The sequence below is a fragment of the Gavia stellata genome, chromosome 12 (assembly GCF_030936135.1).
Source record: "Gavia stellata isolate bGavSte3 chromosome 12, bGavSte3.hap2, whole genome shotgun sequence".
Taxonomy (NCBI): Eukaryota; Metazoa; Chordata; class Aves; order Gaviiformes; family Gaviidae; genus Gavia; species Gavia stellata.
Genome location: NC_082605.1, coordinates 10,071,108 through 10,089,776, shown reverse-complemented (window position 1 = coordinate 10,089,776; position 18,669 = coordinate 10,071,108). Strand labels below are relative to the sequence as shown.

At 36.4% G+C, this 18,669-nt stretch overlaps 1 protein-coding gene across 1 annotated transcript in view; it reads right to left on the bottom strand.

Annotated features, from left to right (window-relative positions):
• Window positions 1-18,669, bottom strand: part of CACNA2D3 (calcium voltage-gated channel auxiliary subunit alpha2delta 3) — a 463,311-nt gene that overhangs the window by 108,717 nt on the left and 335,925 nt on the right. Inside the window, exons 15-17 of the mRNA XM_059823195.1 lie at window positions 13,432-13,503; window positions 12,556-12,636; window positions 8,271-8,345 (exon numbers count right to left, since the gene is read on the bottom strand). Coding sequence (XP_059679178.1) covers window positions 8,271-8,345; window positions 12,556-12,636; window positions 13,432-13,503 — 228 coding nt within the window. The remainder of the gene's footprint in view (window positions 1-8,270; window positions 8,346-12,555; window positions 12,637-13,431; window positions 13,504-18,669) is intronic.

The following is an 18,669-nucleotide window of genomic DNA, read 5'->3' as shown; positions in this document are numbered from 1 at the left end:
AATTGCTACTGAGTCACACTGTTCCTTTTTGAGGTGACTGTGCAAGGGGAAAGCTCGGTTTACACCAACTTTAGGAGCAGAATCATCTGTTTCTGTCACCAGTCCTTCGAATGTGTCCTCTTTGCACAGAATAAGGCAGGAGTATATTGCTGCTTCCTTTCCTGTCTGCAAAGGGGGGTACGTCTCTGGGTGAGGCACTTCTCCAAAAAGAGCCATGCCACTCTGCTATGTAAATGTACACAGAAAGGAAGAGGAGGGGGCACTTCCTCCCTACTTTTCAGCAAGGATTGTAATAATTCCAAATTGCAAATTCCTTTAAATATAGGCTAAGTCCTTCAACATTAGTCCATTAATAAAATAATACTTCCATCATAAAATGCTGAGAGTTTAAATACTATGGGACAAAGACAAGATAATGGAAAATACAGTGGAAGGTCATGAGAAGACAAGGGAAGAGATCACTTCAATAGACTGAGTCATACTTGTCACATTTAAAAAAAAAAAACAAACCACCCATAAAAAAGCAGTAGTAAAAAATTCCCTTCACTGCTTCACCTGTTTATAAAACACCCACAGTGACCGAGCTTTCATTCACCATGCTCTACATAGCTCCAAAACATTCTGGATACATATGAAGCAGCATCCTATCTCAATGTAAATCACTACTGCTTGGCTTTTAAGCTCCTTATTTAATTTCTTTTTTTTTTTTTTTCCTGCTCACATCATCCTGACTTGTCTTTTGTGATACTTTTATTTCATTATTTGCATCTAGTTGATCTGTTATTGATCTGCACTTAATCTTGAATTTGTAGAACACTCATAGGTGTCCAATCAAAGCCAAAAGTTTCCTTCTATGCAAAGCTCCTTATTTTAATATTAAAAAAGGTAACATCTTGATTTTCTTAGGAAAATAGGAAGAACAACTTCCCTTTCCAAAAAGAGACTTTCATGACAAGGCTATTATTTAAGATGTTAATCCAGAAGTTCCTAGGCTATGGTTGGCAGTAAAAAACAGTTATTTTGGACTGATTTTTCATGCCAGATGGCAGTGAAAAACTGCCACACTATAAAATTTTCAGAAATACTGCAGAGAAAAGCTGACAACAGGAGCCATGTCATTTGCTAGGGAAAAGAGAATAATGCAATTCTAAGTTTCCAGGCAGAGAAAAAGTAGGAACAATTAGATGTACCATGTATACAGAAGAACTCTCTAGCAAAGTAATAGAAGAAAATAATTCTCATGCCACATGTATTTAAATTACTCTGTCTACTTAAGACTCATAACATGTGTTTGCATTACAAATGGTGCAGTAATGTTTAAATTGATGAAACAAAATATGGAAATATACAGGGTGAGGTAAAAGCAAATACAAAAACCAGCTTTAAGTCACACACCTACAGACTGGACGAAGAGTACATCAGCTGAGCTCACATTTTCAGGTGGATTGCAGTTGATTAGCAATGCGTCATGTATGTGATTTACTCCACTGGAAAAAACAACCCCTCTATTTAGGATTTTATTTGCATTCTCAGGACCTTATCATTTGGGATTATGTAAAACTGGCAGCTGCTTATAATTATTTGGGGTTTGAGTAGAAATAATTAAAAACATCTGCCTTTATCTTAATACTACCAGACTTAAACCCATGAGCTCGGTTATACCTAACTTCAAAGCTGAAAGCAAAGAATAAAAGAAAGCTTCACATATTGCTAACAATTTTTCAGTGATTCATTTATATGTACAACTAGTTATTCAACAGCCTTCAAACATTTAATTATCTTTTAAATATATGTAATTTTGCACTTCTAATTAGATAGCAATTTAATGCTCTCACAGGGATTCAGATGGGCTGTCTTTTTTGAAATGTAAACTCCAATAGGAATAATCATTGGCATTCAAGAGATTGAATTCTTCAGTTATTTAAATGAACGTGAGGCATTTACACTGTTCAAATCATTTAAATATTCTGCTGTCAGCTACAGCTGTAGAGTTTTATGGAGCCGCTGAATAAAGCAAGGGTAAGTGTAGGTTATCTTACGTTCCAGGCGGGACTCCCCAGAGAGAAATGAGATTTGCTGCTTATGAAAGGCTAACACTGCTTAAGTGGGGCATTAATGTTTCCCCTGAGACTTGGATTTCTCTGTTTTTCTATATTAGGAGAAACAAATTTTCCCAGAATTTACAGCTACAAAAGACTTAATACTGATCTAGCAATCTTTAGATATTCCAGGTCCTTCAGCTTAATACAATATATTGTGACAGTCAACATTCTAAGTTTAAAATGGTAACGTACTCAGGCAGCTAAACCACCAATATATTTTGGTCAAGCAATTGCAATGTATACACAGGCTTTGATTTCTACGTGTAACTTTCTGTATTGAGACTGACCAAATTAAATAAAGATGTGCATAATTTTAAAGAAAGCAATGTATCAATTGAATTGGTTTACAGTGATAAAAAGAACATTCACATATAGCCATTTGAAAAATCACCATTACTAGCCTTCCAGAGCTTATACTGAGAGTACGAATATATGCCTCAATCTTCTCAGAGAGAGAGAGGATTTTCATTTAAACTCAGAAATATTACAAAATCCTTAGTCATCGTGGATGTTATTAGATTAATTCATAAGTCATAACACATTCTTAATCTTACATTTATCAAAAAAATGGTAGAATCTGAATAAAAGACGCATATGCATTTGTCTTTAAATGTATATTCTCTTTAATTAAGGATCGTGAGCTCCTTGTTTAGGAACTTCGAGTATTCTGCCCTAAATGAATCTAATAACTACTGAAAACAAAATCCCTCTTTACTCCGTGAACAAAAATACAAATTCCACTGCCAACTATGAACCAAAAAAGCCACAGACTTCACAAAATCTACTAGCAATCTTGCTATTATTCATTGAAAACCACGTAAATATTAGGACTGAGAGGCAACAGTACAAACCCCTAACACCACATAAGATTCTCAAAGGTGTCAATCTGTGACTATGGCAGACACTAATCTTTCAGTGGCATTCCTTAATTTCCCTGTAATCCCACTACGCTTTCCTAAGAAAGCAGTTTTCCTTTGGCACCAACATTTAACAGACTACACAATGACAGTTACAGTAATGAGCAATCAGCCGCAATTAATATGGCGGTTGTTTTTAAGTTTTTGTAAAAAGTATATATCACTTGTTTATTACTCTTCCTTTACACTCAGTAAACTCATTTCTTTAGCAAACTGTAACATCGTCATGACATATTTTGCATATAAAAATGTAATGGAGTTAACACCTAGCACACGGCAAGTGCTAACAGGATACCGAAAAGCAAGCAATTAAATCTGACACAGCCGCTGCTGAGAAAAAACTTTGTCGTCATGTACACATTTCAAGCATGTTGTAAGGAGCAAGTTACTGCCTTGAAAATCTCAAAATTCACTTCTGAACTCCCATTCATTTTTTTCTAAACAGTAAGTCATGGTTTTAAATTAAACAGAAAAGTCAAAATTACATCATACAATTTAAAATAGTCTCTCGTGGAAAATAAAATACAACTCTGTAAAACTATGGACCTTTAATCAAAATGCAGCATATAGGAGCATTGTGATCCAGCAGAATTAAAAACAAATTGAAATGTCATTACCCTCAGCTATAGTTTCTTGAGTTACCACTGGAGTATTTTTGATAAGAATTGTACACCAGAAAGGGTATCACGTGTAAAAACATTTAAAACGTACTCATGCACTATGTAATTAAAAAAAAAAAAAGCCCTTGAAATACAGCAGAAAGATGACAAAGGCATTTTTTCTTTTAAATGCCAGTTGAGGTGAGTTTCTGGAGCCCAGCACTGCCGTTCGCACTGCCCACGCCCCCCCCCCGCTATCTGGCTTGCCGCTTGCCCATGCGCAGCAGCGGCACACCTCCACCGGCGGGGCGGGGCGCCGCCCCCCGCGCGCCCTCGGCGGTGCTGGGGCGCCACCGCATGGCGGCCGCGCCGCAGCGCAGCCGCGAGCGGTTCCCGCCCGTTCCGCCCTCCGCGCCGCCCGCGGGAGCCGGCGGGGGACGCTGTCTCTGTCCCGCGCCGCGCCGCCGAGGGCACGGCTTCGGGGGCCGCTCCGGGACCGGTGTCGGCAGTGCCTGGGGAAGGTCAGGGCAGGACAGCCGGTCACCGCTGGGAGAAAGGGATGGCACGGCCTAAGGTGGATTGGGGAGGAAAAGGGCGAGGAAAGGAAGGGAGATAAAATCACAGTTTCTGTGTACGTGAAATCTACGGGTGATTTACACACAGTCATTTAACTGGCAAGGCCTCACAAGCTATCTCTTTTTATTCTCCAAAAGGAATTTCCAAAGGATTCCTTAGTCCCTGATTGTCACAATTTATTAAGTTGTTTGCCAAGACCCATTGCTCTAATAATGTCTTTTAGAAAAGAACGTAATCAAAAGTTCTTTCTGGTCCCTCTATGGCAACAGTCACCTGCAAAAACTTCCAGCCAGTGCTGAGTTGGCAGTCTGGGGGCTACTTCAGCAACTGTCATAAATCTCTACAAGTACCTTCTAAGTATCCAGAAAGTACTTCCCTCTTCTCCCTTCCATACTCCCACCAGCTGCCCACGCGCACGCAACCAGTCACCCTAACTGAAAGCCAAGTTTATTCAAAAAAAAGCAGAAGAAACGAGAGGAAACCTCCAAGAAAAACATTTTTAAACATAAACCCAGTAGGATAATCAGCACAAAAATGTAGCTAGCTTAATGATTATATGTACTGGTCGGCATAAGATAAAAATCTGGTGCAACAGGAAGCACTTTTCCTCAGCGACTGTTTGCCCTCCTGCCTGTCTGCTCAGTGTCCCGTAAGACAATTGCTTAAAAAGCAGTACGTCAGCTTCGGAACTAACAGCTATGGCCGCCGGGGTTAGTAACTCAGGAGTCTAGTAATACTCTAGCTTTACATCACCATAGGAGAATATAATAGCAAGATAAACCAGTGCAGATGAAGTCAGTAATTGTAACTTGAATGTAAACTCTAACCCACCCAAATAATTTTAGATAGTATCTTTGGTGAACTATCTAATTCCAGTCCTACATGCCTATTTTCACATACTTATTGTCACAAATTTCATGGAATGTTTTTAGTTACAATGGTATCAGCATTCGGCCTGCAATATTAATCTGAGGGCCCAAGCCAGCCATCACTTCACTCTCAAAAACTCCACTGAAGTCAACAGAAGACCCCCATTACGCACTACTGACAGAACCCAGAGGTAAAAATGACTCTTCCAAAAAAATGAAATGAACAGACCGTGAATATATCACAATGAGTTCCCAGTAGTTGACAGCTTATGGGCTACTGCCCAACATTTTGATTTTGAAAAGAGAGACTGTTGTATACAGTAATGAAATAAGTGCCTTCAAGATGTACACTGGAGCGAGGGATAGTAACAGAAAACTACCTTCTGCCTCATTAAAACATGCCACCACAACAGAAAGAAGGAAAGTGGGTAACACCTTTTGTCAGTCTAACTTAAAGCTATCCACTGTTCCTGGATTTCATTACCTTCTGTTTATTAAATTATCTATTCTGTAACAAATATATACTAATATTTTTGAAGGAAGTCATTTGACAGAAGAAAAAGGGACAGTACAGCAAATGCATGTGTTGTCAAACTCTTGCGATGTAGGTAGGGAACCTTCAAATAGATATTCCTATGGCTTGCAAATATAGGCTGTCAGACGTACCTCTGATACCTGAAGATTTCAAAAGCATTTTTAGGAATCAAGACCAAGTCATGATTTTAGTATTATGAAAATTGGGGAATGCTATAAAAAACAATGCATTTATATCCAATTTAGAATGGGATCTTAGAAAAAACACATGGATTTTAATACATACAGAGACAAGAAAAAATATTCTGAAGGTAGTGGCCAATCATGAACTAGAAACAATCCCCATCACATTTTCCATGGCAACAGCTAAAAATTTTGAAGACAACTTCTCCCCATGCTGGCATTTCCCACAAAAAAAAAGCGCTTAATATAAAAGTTTACATTAAAGCACAACAGCATTTATTTCAGCATTTTAACCACAGAGGTGAATTAACATAACTAGTCCAATATAAATTTTCAAATAGCAAATTGTAGGAAGAGATACAGAATGCTATGACAGTCAACTTTTAGATCTAGTCAGGGTGCTTGTAACGGGCTCTTTTAAGCAATTTTTAGGTTATGTCTATGGTGCAGCTGGATATGACATAAAAGCCAAATTACACAAATAGTCACTTGACATGGACGAGCTAGCTGAGGTAACAAAGCAGGGAAGATGCAGCAGAAGAGACCTGAAGGTGCATTAAAAATCTTTGTATATTATCCAGGTGCTCTAAGGAGGTTTTGTACAGCCCCTATTGCTGCCTCTTCTCTGCTATGGTTACCAAATAAAGCTCAGCGGGCAATCTCAGACAGAAAAGGAAAGAACATGGAAGAATGGACAAATAAGAGGTCAGAAAAATACAGAGAACATGACAACAAAATGACGAAATGCAGAAAAGTACGAGTAGGAAAACGTTACAGCAAGACTGAAAATATTGGTTGTTTATTGTGATGAGAAGATTCAATGAGATAACAATCACAAATTATTACACAAAGTAAGAAATGGAAAAGAAAAAATAGACCCTATTGATAATATAAGAACTACTTCTAATGAAATCTAAAAATCAATTCAAAATAAAAACTGTGCATAAAATGGTTAGAACATGAAAAATCACTACTATGAGAAGTGAGGCAGACTGACAAAAATGAGTATGTTAGCATGGATAACAGAAGTACCCACTCTAATAAGTCTTAATGTTAAAATGTCAGAACCAAATGTTTATGAGCAGAAACCTATCTGAAACTCTTAAAAGTTATACTGACTGCTGTGAGATTTTCTACATCCTCTTACTCAGTTCCTGTATCTTCCTCAGGATCAGTCTCATGTTGGACACTACTGGAAATGGGATTCTGGACTAGATGGGTCTATGTGTGGTGAATCAATCTCATAAATCCTACACTTACATACTTCTCAAGTATGTAATACCTTGTAGAGACAAAACACATTTTGACGGAGGGGTGAAATGCTTAGGTGTCCATTTAGAGTTTTCTATCTTCCATAAGAATTAACTGCTTCTACTGAGGCTGGAGGTTTTTCACTCCCTAATATTTATATATTTGGGTAGCAGAGGTCCTAATTCCCAAGAAGATACAAATTCATCATTAGGGGAAATAATCTGTGGGGAGTGTAGAGGTGAAAAAAAAACGGTCACTGGAGCATGTTAATTTAACTGACTGGGGTCTGAGCTGTCTATACCTGGATATATAGCTTTAGTGACTCACCACTGGAATAGTAAAAAAGCCAGTAAGTACACAAAAGTGTGTAATTCCTAGCCCAAATCTTAGAAAGAAAATTCTTTTTGCTGAATGAAAATATCAGGTATGCTAATGACTTCTAAATCATGATTGTCAATAATTTTATTTTTATATGAAAGTATTCATCCAATTAATATTTCTGTTTTCTACTAAAATATTGTTGAAATCAGACATTACTTGAAGTGCCTGCATGAGAAATACATATGGCATCCATGTGTATACAGCAGTGGAATTATTAATACCAATGCTTTGCTAAGAGTTGATAGTGATGGAACACTTGCAAGTGCTGTTCCTAAACAATGATGCAATCAAGAATGTTCCAGTTCTCTAGGGTGTTAAGCTGATAAACATTTGTGTAACAGGAACTTCTATTTCTCTTGCTGTGATTAATGCAAACAAGATGATAAGGGAAACTAAAGGTAAAATTTGCTGCTATTTCTCTTTTAGTACAAAAATCCCTTGTGCCCCTATTTTGCTAAAGAATATGCTTTATTGAAATTTCTGCACATATATTCAATTAAGTTTAACACTTTAACATGACAAATAGGGGTTATTACATAGCAACAGAGCATTCCAGCATTCCGTTTCAATGTAAAATGAACATAATTACAGCAATTTTTGGCTTTGCCATTTTGCAGTAATGGAGGCCTGCATCTTTTACAGAAACAACTTGTATATTTATTTTCCTTGATTTTTTTCATGCTAACCTTTGTTTCCAGAGGTAAATTTACCAAGAATTAGAATGTGTTATAAAGCAGTATAAAGTAACTGGTGTGTTGTATTTAACTTTTTAATGAATATTACATTATTCACACTAAAAGAAAAAAACAATTCAACACATATAGCTAAATAAAATAGATCAGTAAATAGTATTCTTACCAAAGGCCTAAGTTCAGGATGAGTCAAAATATATCCATTGTTTGTAATTGCAAAAGCGTATCCATGAATACCTAGCTGTAAGAGTAAATGAGAAAGAAATACTAATTAGCATGGTCTCCAGTAAATTCTTAAACAAAAAAATCAGGCAAGGATTTAGTTATCCAGGGCTTAAAGCTGGCATTCATAACCCTTATCTACATAGTATTTCATTAGAACATATGGAAAGCTCTGATCCTTGACATTTTGTGAAAATGAGAACCTGTCATTGCGATGAATTCAGCATATAGCACAATTTTTAAATGTCACACACACTTTGCTATCTAGGGCACTTATTTCTATGTGCTTTAGAGGGAATTAGATATACACATATATGCGAGAAACCATAGCATGTGGCATACACCATAGCATGTGCCAAAGCAAAGGGATACTGGAATTTAGTAAATTCACCTATTCCCAGGAGTGGCTAGGTTCAGCTTACTTCACTTGTTCAAGAGATGTTGTAAAAGAATCATTTAAATCAATGGCACTGAATGTACAGTTATAGTGAGCAAGCAGTGGCCTGTCATACGTGATATTTACATCTTCTAGTCTTAAAGGCATTTTACCTCTCTGTTAATTCAAGTTCATCTGGAGCCACAGAAGAAAGCATATTTCTACTAAAGAAACTCCTATAAGTTTGCATATTTGTATGGAGTGGAACTGTGGGAGATCATCTGAGAGCAATGAAATGCTTTATGAGGCCTAACGGTATATGTAATCAAATTTAGCACTGTACTTATTTACGTAACACTACTACTCTTTTAACAATATGCCTATTACACAGTTGATTACACCCACTGAATGCAGTAAAGGTACCTTCAAATCATTCATGTGGTCTTTCAAACATCCCTTCTTAGTATAAACTTGCTGCTAATGTAGAATCTTTCTGCAACTTCAGTATGTAACTTTTACCATGCAAAGAGCACATCTCACTATGCTTTCTCACCCATTTTTTTTCAGCTCTGAAGTAATGTAATATGACATCCCATATGTCTTTATGTAAGCATCTTGATGCACTGAGGTATTAAAAAATAAACAAACAAACAAAAAAAACCAACCCCCAAACTCCAGAACTATCTTGCTTTGACATTTACTTTACATTTCTCATTACTAACAACCTTTTTATTTTACTTCAGTACATTCATAAATGCTTTGCCTAAGTGGGTCTTTAGGAATTTGTCTGGTATAAAACAACGTGAGCAAGGTTCACAAGTCAGAATAATTTCTAAGAGGCAAGTAGGACAGCAAGTCTGTTGACTTCTGTAATTTTCTGGAAATATAAATCAGAGTATGGTATTATGGCAAGGTCAGAGAGAAAACGTACCAGGTAGATTTATACCGTCTCTCTGTGAATGATTTTATATGGTCAACTGTATCTGCCATATAGAAGATTGTTTCATAAATTAGCAGTTTTCCTAAAGCAATAAACTTCAGTGAAAGTAACAGAAGGTGATATGTTCTTGGCATCTCTTCATAAAGGAGGGATAACCAAAATAATAACAGTGGACATATTTTACCTATTATAGTATGACAAGTGAACTAGCTGTTGGCTAAATATCAGATCTCCAGTATAATCGTCTGTGTTGATAACTGCAGAATGACATCCAAGCAATGGAAGTCAGGTAAGGAAACAAATGTGGGTGGTATACTTCACAGGAGAAAAATACTTGCCTATTTGAAGCATACCCAGACTCCAAGGTAGTATTTTATTGTGTGTTGTGCAATATATGAAACTGCACACTCTCCTCACTTAAAATGCTTTGGTTTGAGAGATACTACCACTTACAGGAGTGTTGCCATTTTAAACCTTTAACTCTGTCTCTGACAGATTCGGAAATGAAAAAACTTTTTCTAACTGCTGTAAAATGCCACATGAAAACTAAGTATTACTAAATCCAACTCTGCCTTATTCAGGAGAAAGTGCCACTGACATCTGGGGAAGTTTAGTCTAGATAATGACTGCTGAAAATAGCTTATTGTTATTATTCATCTTCCTTGGCATAAAATCCACCTCATCCAAGCTGAGAGAATTCCACGTCAGCAGAATTCTATTTCCAACCAATCATTTTATATCCCTGTGTGAATTTTATTTCATATGCTGCCTCTACAGGAATGGGTCCCAGGGGTGATTATGCTCTTGCAATTGCATGGTCTTTTTACTGTTCAGAAATGTTTATGGTATGTGAGACTGGAAGTTATAACTCAAGTGATTTCACTAACCTAACTGTATTGCATGATATTGGTGCCTCCTGTAATAATCCTCTCGTGCATTACATCCTGCAATATAAAATGTACCTTCAAATAAAAGTCTAATATTCAGAAAGAGGATCGTATATTACTTCCACAGAAAACTAAGTCTTAAAAAGCATAATATCATATGACAAAACCAGAAATTTTAATTTTCCTGCCTATCTTCTCCTTTTCTGAATCACTCTAACTCTGCTGCAAAACCTGTTATTCAGGCCCCACACTCTCTCTAGGTTCCTGTATTCAGACTGTGTCCAAATCTTACAGATGACTTCTAACATTGCTGTGATATGACCTTTTCTGTCCAGCCATGCACAGCCAGGCTTTCATTTCTGCAGTTACTACAACATTGTTCTTCCTTCTCATTACAAGTGAAACTTGCTCTACCCATAGTTCCTTAGAAGGCTGCTCCAAAGATTATTTCTATTGCTCCAAATTTTGCAAAGGAGCAAATTTTGCTCCTTTCTGCTCTACCTTCTACTGATTCTGTATTTCTGCATACACAAAAGTATAATATAACTTGAGGTTAACTAACTTTGGTGGTTAGTGCGCTGAGACTGTTCTCTGTTATTTATCCTGACCAGCAATGCCTCTGTTCACTATGCTCTGATATCAGTGTGTAGTCATCTGCTGCCTCTTCCCATAGTCTGCAAACTTTTTTCCAGCTGGGGCAGCCTTTCTGTTCTGTGTTTGCATAGCATCTAGCCTAGTGGGATCCAGGTCCCAGGAAATTACTCCAATACACCTTATCAACATTATTGCCAGTATTTTATGCATTATTTTAACCAAATCCTCATTTAATTTAAACTTTCCAGTTACTGCATATTGAGCTACAAAATCATTTGTTAATTGCTAATGTATTCAAATTAGAATTAAAATCAATAGGAAGATTTTTTTTTTTCCTCCTAACTAGAATTATCTACAAAAACGTATGGAAATATTCAAAGGCGCTCACAAGTCAGCTTATTCCTCCACCCTCTTAGAAATCAGTAAATGAGAGCATGGCAGCCAATTAAGAGGAAAGTATGGCATACAAATTTATGCCTAGTACAGGTGTGTGTCAAAATTAACTATTCCAATAGCTGGCCTCTTTAGTAAAGGCTGTCTGTGGTATTGTGTTATGGCATTATGTTATGTGCTTATTTATTTTGAAAAAAAATTCTGCTAGGAATTAACTGGAAAACATTAATTTAATTTTCATTTGTGAATAAAACAGCACTATAGTAAAACATTTCAGACATAGAGAAGTAGTGAAATACTAATGTATTGCATCAAATTCAGATGAAAAGTAATTATATCTTTGCATTTGCCTGAAGCCTACTTTTACTGAGTTACAAACATTTTGCAACAGATGAAGTGCATAAAATTTTGAAAACTTTTATGTTAATTATTTTTAAAGAATTTTATAGTAGAGTTGTCTCTGACTTTGGAAAACTAACTAGAGGGAATTATCTAGCAAATACTAGGTGGGAGAGAAAGAACCACTGGTCTGCTTAGGCAGGAACTTGTTCAAGTTCCTGAAATGTGCCACTTGCTTTAATTCAAGGAGACAACTAATCTGGGACATGGAATTGGGACAGGAAGTGCTACACACAGACAGCCATGTTAAGGATAGATTTTCATAGCGTTTTTGTACAAAGTTATGCAAATTTTTGGCATGAATTTCTGGTTATTTTGTGTGGTATTCTGGTTATATTGTGTGGTTGAATAATTTTATTGTTTTTATTACAGCCAATACTTAATATTACCTTCTGTAGCACACTGTGATCTGCAAAAATGTGAAGATCAAGCCATATATCAATTTTGGTAATAAAAACTGCACTTGATCTCCAGACCAACGACATTTAGCCATCAGACACTAAAGAGCTAAAATTCCTGAGGAAAATGAGTGAAATAATGGAGCTACATCAGTATAAACAATATTAACATGCTAAATAAATTACGTCACATTATAGATGTTATACTGAGTATAAAGGACATATTATCATTTGTGTATTACCTTGTATTTTGGAATAGTTTTTAAAAGCTCTTTAACTGGAACATCTGTGCCAACTACTCCCAGAAGAATCCCTTTAGATCTCTGAAAAGAACAACAAAAGATGCACTCGGAACCTCAATAATAATGAACATTCTCACTGCTTATTTCACATTGCAGCTACTCAGCAGAAGTGAATAGATAACAGAAAAAATATTTAAAAAGTGTGGAAAGCAGACGCTAGTATAAGTCATCTGATCAAATAGTCATTTAATCAATAATATTGCTCCTTCCTACTTTATCTGCAATTCACATAGAAAAGGAATGTAAACTTTTGACAGCTATTGAGTCCCTCAACAGAAAACTTCCTCATGCAAAATAGTTTTTGAATTAAAAACTACTGTTAAAAATATGTTACTCCTTTCTTTCCCAATCTCTCCTGCCATTTGATAAACAAAAGAGAAAGATTAAGCATTAAGCGGAAAGTACATGTAATTTTATTAATAACCTGTTAAATTAGTAAAGATAAACAGATATATACATAATATACATATGACTAATTAAATTCTGAGTCTATGAAATAGAAGCATATCAGTGCAAAGACTAAAAGGATATAGATTACTTGGTGTAAAAAGGTAATATAGAAGTAAGAAAACCCTAAGGCCTAGTGTCATCTGAGATTTTCTCTTAGACATAGGGTTTCATTATTTTACTATGGTTTCTGAGTACAGTTATTTGAGATTATTTGTCCACGTTTTTATGCTAACAAAGGCATACTAACTGCAGACAAAATAAGAAGAGAAGAAAAATTTTTTAGAGTCTCCTAAAATCTTACTAGGTCTCTGAAAGCAACTTTACTGCAGTCACCCCATTATCAAATGACAGAAATAGTCTACTTACAGTCTCATTTTGCTTACTAAATACTGGCATGGCAACAGTTGTCATCAACACCAATCCCTGATCATCAGCAAGCTATATTTGAAAAAGAAATATTATGTCTAAGAACTAAGAAACAATTACAGACATGTGATTGCATTTTTCAATTACATTCTCTTCATTTTAAATGATAAGGCAATTTATCTAAATGACGCTTATGTAGCTAGACTTGCAGTCAGTGCAGCCCAGCACAGCCCCGGACCCATCTCAACTATACCAGCTCTGCCCACCCCACCATCTGCATTGGCAGGAAAGATGCCTCATCTTCATTCCTATTGCAGTCTCCCATGAGAGATACGAAGGGGCTGAAATGTGGATTGTGGAAGCAGCATGTGCAGCAGCAAAGCAGCTGGAGCTCTGTTCTACATCTTTCCCAGTGTCAGCTCTGCCAACATTTCCTCAGGCTGTTTTCTCCCAGCAAGGAAAAAAAGGTCATGAGTTGCATGCACTTTGTTCTGGTCCAGACTGAGATCTCATCAGCTAACACAGCGGCAGAAAGGATGACACCCAGTTAGAATCCCAGGAGCATCTTTGCTCCATCCGGTTTCAGTTTGCTGGACAAAGAGGTGGCATGAAGCATTAGCTGATCCTGCACATCAGGTTTCAACATATTTCTTCAATTTAGGGAGAAAACAGATCTCCTGACCTTGGTTCCATTCAAGAGAAACATGTAGAATGCTTATCACTGGCCACAGGAGAGTGACATTGCTTAGACTACCGTCTCTTCATGCCCTCTGGCCAGTCTGCATCTTTGCCATAAGGCAAAGGCTAACTGTGATGCTCAAGAGAAGCACTGCTCTGTGTGCCTGTAGATCTTCACCATCTACATACGAAAGACAACTCAAGCAGGAAGTTGAAAGTTACTGTTAAACTCTTTCCGCCCCTATAATTTAGGAAGATGTTTAAAGTTGAAGAGGCTTATCCAACATTTAAAAGCATGACATATCCAGTTATAATCACAGCTGGAGATTTTGTAGAACACAATTAAAGTCTGCTTTGTTGCATCTGTGTTTAGCCAAATGGACAAGGCAATAGAGACAATCTTCCTGAGAAATACTGTAGGTGACAGTTATGCCCAATTGCAGCTGTGATATTCTCCTACTCCCCCTACATCAGTATCACATTGTCTGTACTCAGGCAGTATTTCTAATACATTTTTTTGAGAATTGCTGCAATTTTGATTTTTTATTAACAAAGCTTTTGTTATTAATGAAGCAACAGCTATCAACTCCCCAAATTTTCAGAACACAAGTCATGTATTATGACCATGATATTTTATGAAGCATGTTTCACATTAACAAATCAGACAAACAAACTCTAGAACATTACATGTCTTGCAGCTCCCAGTCTGCTTCAGGAGGATTTCAGTTTCCCAAACAAGTGTATATCCTGAAGCATGGCACTATCTCATGGTGAGGAGGAATGTTTGCAGACATCAGACAGGAACACAAGTGGGGTTTAGGATCAAGAAGGTTTACATCTGATAAGGAATCAATAGGGACATGAGGTGGAACCAACTTATGATCATGTTTGCTTGCCTTTTTTTTTGTTTTCCTTTTTAATATAAAGAGGTATTTCCAGCCCTGATACAGTCCTTGATCTTTTAAGCAATAGCAAGTTATTAAACAAAACAACCAACAAAAAACCCAAAACAACTCAGCAAAACACTGGGAGTTCAGAGGTTGCATTTGAAAGTCAAATGTGGCTGAACTAGCATAAGAATTTACTCTCCTTGGCCAGAGTAGTACAGTCAAACACACTGACATGATTTGTATGGAGAGGAGCCTTCTGTGGTATGACAGTCAATAGTCCCAAACACATGTACACCAGGGAAGTGAAAAAGCATTCTGCTGGTTATGGGGTGACATCTTGGAGCGTTTAGAGATTGTATATGATTGCCCAGGGTTGCTCTTCTCTGACATCATGTATTTGTCAAGTATCAGTATGGTATTATTTTACGAGTCTACTCACTCTCAAGAGATTACTAGAAACAATTTATTGGAAAGGATGCCAGCCAAGAGAGTGTCAGAAAAGTTTTAGGGTGTTTGAAATTTTTTAAATGGAGAAAAAAACCAGTCTGGTGTTCTTGGGAAATTCTGACAGAACAGGTCATTAACTCTCAAAACTAACTATGGAAGCATGCAGAGAATAATTGCCCTGTAATTATGATATCTACAAGTACCGCTAAGGGTTGGCTGCTGCAATCATTTCTATAGGAGCGCAATCTTATAGTCCAGCCTGTTTGGTTGGACTATAAGATTACAGATGAACAGGTTGTTGACCACTTCCATAAATGGAGTCAGCAAATGACTGGATGATAGCAATGTTTCACTGACTCACCAACTCAAACTGCAGTATTTGCTTCACAAAAATTGTTAGATTGTGAGGAATTATCTGCTGGGAAGAGCACAGCTTTGTTCCCTGGGCAATGACATTTTGGCAGAAATACTTTGAAATACTAGAATATTAGCCACTGGGTATTTCTGCTGAGACAATTAATGCTAGAGTCATTAATAAATTGCAAAGGAAGCCATGATCTAGGTATTTTGCATTGCTGCTTTGCAAGTCTAACAATTTCTTACATATAGCGGAACTCTGTAACTCATGCAAGTGTGTGAAAAATTTAGTGATTCTGAGGAAAAAAACCAAACAGTAATAAGCTCTCTAATCACTGATAAAACTTCAGCTTATATTAGCTACATTCAGAACAAACATGCATCACTGATATTCTCAGGACTGGCTAGGATTATTTTTTTTTTAATCATCAGCAAATACTTAATTAGAAGGTAATGTTTAATGAAAAGTTTTAATATCATAAACTCAGAATAATGATAAAGTCACTGAATGACTGTATTAAATTTAACAGTTCAGGTTATTGTGTAATTAGTAATAAACTCTTTCGTTACTCAATTATTATATGTTTTTCCCCAAAAGAAAATGTAGACAATCCTTATGATTCCCAAATTCATCAATTGGATATCACAAAGTCATAGGCTTAGAAAAGAATTATGTAGGCATGTAAAAAAGAAAATACTGTAGTCAAACATTTCTTACAGGAAACATCTTGAAGAATGATTTTTTAGGTTTTCTTTAATAAGCTCAAAATGCATGTTTCTAAGCAGGCAACAAGTAACTCGGTTACACAAAGAATCAGGGGTTTTTTTAGTGTTATCCTATTATAATGCAATAACGTCACCAGATGGATGGTTACTAGTTACATACAGTGAAGGGTCCTTGCGAATGACTGAAACATGAAGCACCATGAATTTGATCTCAGTCTTTACATAGGCTGTACCTTATCCAATTTTGTCCTTTCAGTCTCTTAGGAGTAACTAATATGAGTAACTAATACTAATAGTTACTGCCATTTTTACAAAGGTATGCTTTATGTGGCATAATAATTCCCCACAGTTTGATGATTCAAAATTGTTTAGAGCTACATGCTAAGCTTACTTGGTTCATCCTTACTAGCCCCCACATATTCTGGCTGTTGGCTTGGTTCATGGGAAACAAAGAGTAAGGTTTGACAAAAATATATTCACACGATATTATGTTTGTTATGTATATAGTTTCTGCTGAAAGAAAATGTTGCTGGCAGACCAGTTGTGTTCACAAATAAGGATTAACTTGGACCAAAGTTCACTCAAGTGTTGGAACCTCATCTAAATATATACGCAGAGCCACTAATAACTTTCAATTCCTCCAACACTTTGTTTTGAATTCTTGTTCTGTTCTCAAAGAAAACCCTCTATTTCTTGTCTTCCGCTCTACTACTATACTGTTTTTTTTCCAATGCTTAATAATGTCTCTTTACATATCAGTCTAAGTGTTAACAAATCAAGCTCCTTTCTATTTCTTCAATCTTTATATCACTGATAAGTGTCTAAGCTTATTCTTTACCTGGGGCACCATATTAGTTAACACACATAGACTCTGACTGACATTGAAGTCCTGTCTCTTACCTATTTAGCAGCATATCAATTACTGCATTTTTATTTCCTTCAAGTGGTTACATAATATCAAGAAAAAGGCAAGGAAACAAAAGCTGCTTCATCCCCAACTCGCCAGGAAAATAAAAATTCCACTGGCACGCTCCAACACTTGAGGCTACCAACAGATGTGAACTAAGGAAAAGGTATGTGCTTTGAAGTGCCTTTCGAAACATTTTATCGCTGAGTATTTTTTGCTATAAAATTAAACAATATAAGAAGCAGCATTCAAATACATCTAAACACTTCCCAGATTCAGTACAACATCGTGCAGAGTATAAGATGGAACCAAATCAAAATTGGTGGAACAGTACAAAAATAGTCTCAAATAATGTTTTTGTTGGATATTGCTGCCATTTCCTAGGGATGAAATTTTCAAAGATGCTTCAGGAAGTTTAGTTTCCAAATACCACTGACCCTGTGCCAGGACTTGGGCATCTAATTTCATTAGGCCTCTGAAAATTCTAGACAGCTATTAACTGTTGCCTTTTTTGGAATATTGGCAAAATATAACCATAAAGTAATCACTAAAAACCAGTTTTTAACAGTTTTAGGCCAGTGACGGTATCTGTGCGCTAACTTAGAATTTTATTCTACTTAAACATATCTGCCTAGACAAGCTTGTTAAGGTCCCTTTGAAGAAAGTACTTCCTGGTTTCAGAAGTGGTTGTGAATTCCAGTTTCTTCAAATTCTTGGTTTGGATTACTGGAAACAGAAGGAAACTAACACAAATAAAAGATAAGAATTCTTAAGAGCAATGCGTAAAGCATTGTCAGATGCTTCAGTCAGAAAATTAAAATTAGTCAAATAAAAATGAAATGAGAAAACAAATACAAGGATCCAAAAATTTTGGACAGAAAAATAAAAATGGAAAAACATGCAATAAATTGGTCATGGCTTTTTTAAAAGGTATTACAGGTATCAAAGTCGCTTTCTTAGAGAGTAATTTCTTAAAAAAGGCAAATGGGGCCAGGCCTGTATTATTTATTTATATTTATAGAATAAATATTTATTTATATTTACATGCACTTTCCTATATTTATTTAGATCTGTATTTATAGAAGCACTAACCATCTTAAATGTCTGACATCAGCAAGCTTCCACTCTTGCAGAATAAGTCATCTTCCTGCTAAACAATACAGAACTCTGATTATACGCAGTATGGCACTAAGTGCCTGTCCTTTCAGATTTTCCTTATTCTGTTAAACATTT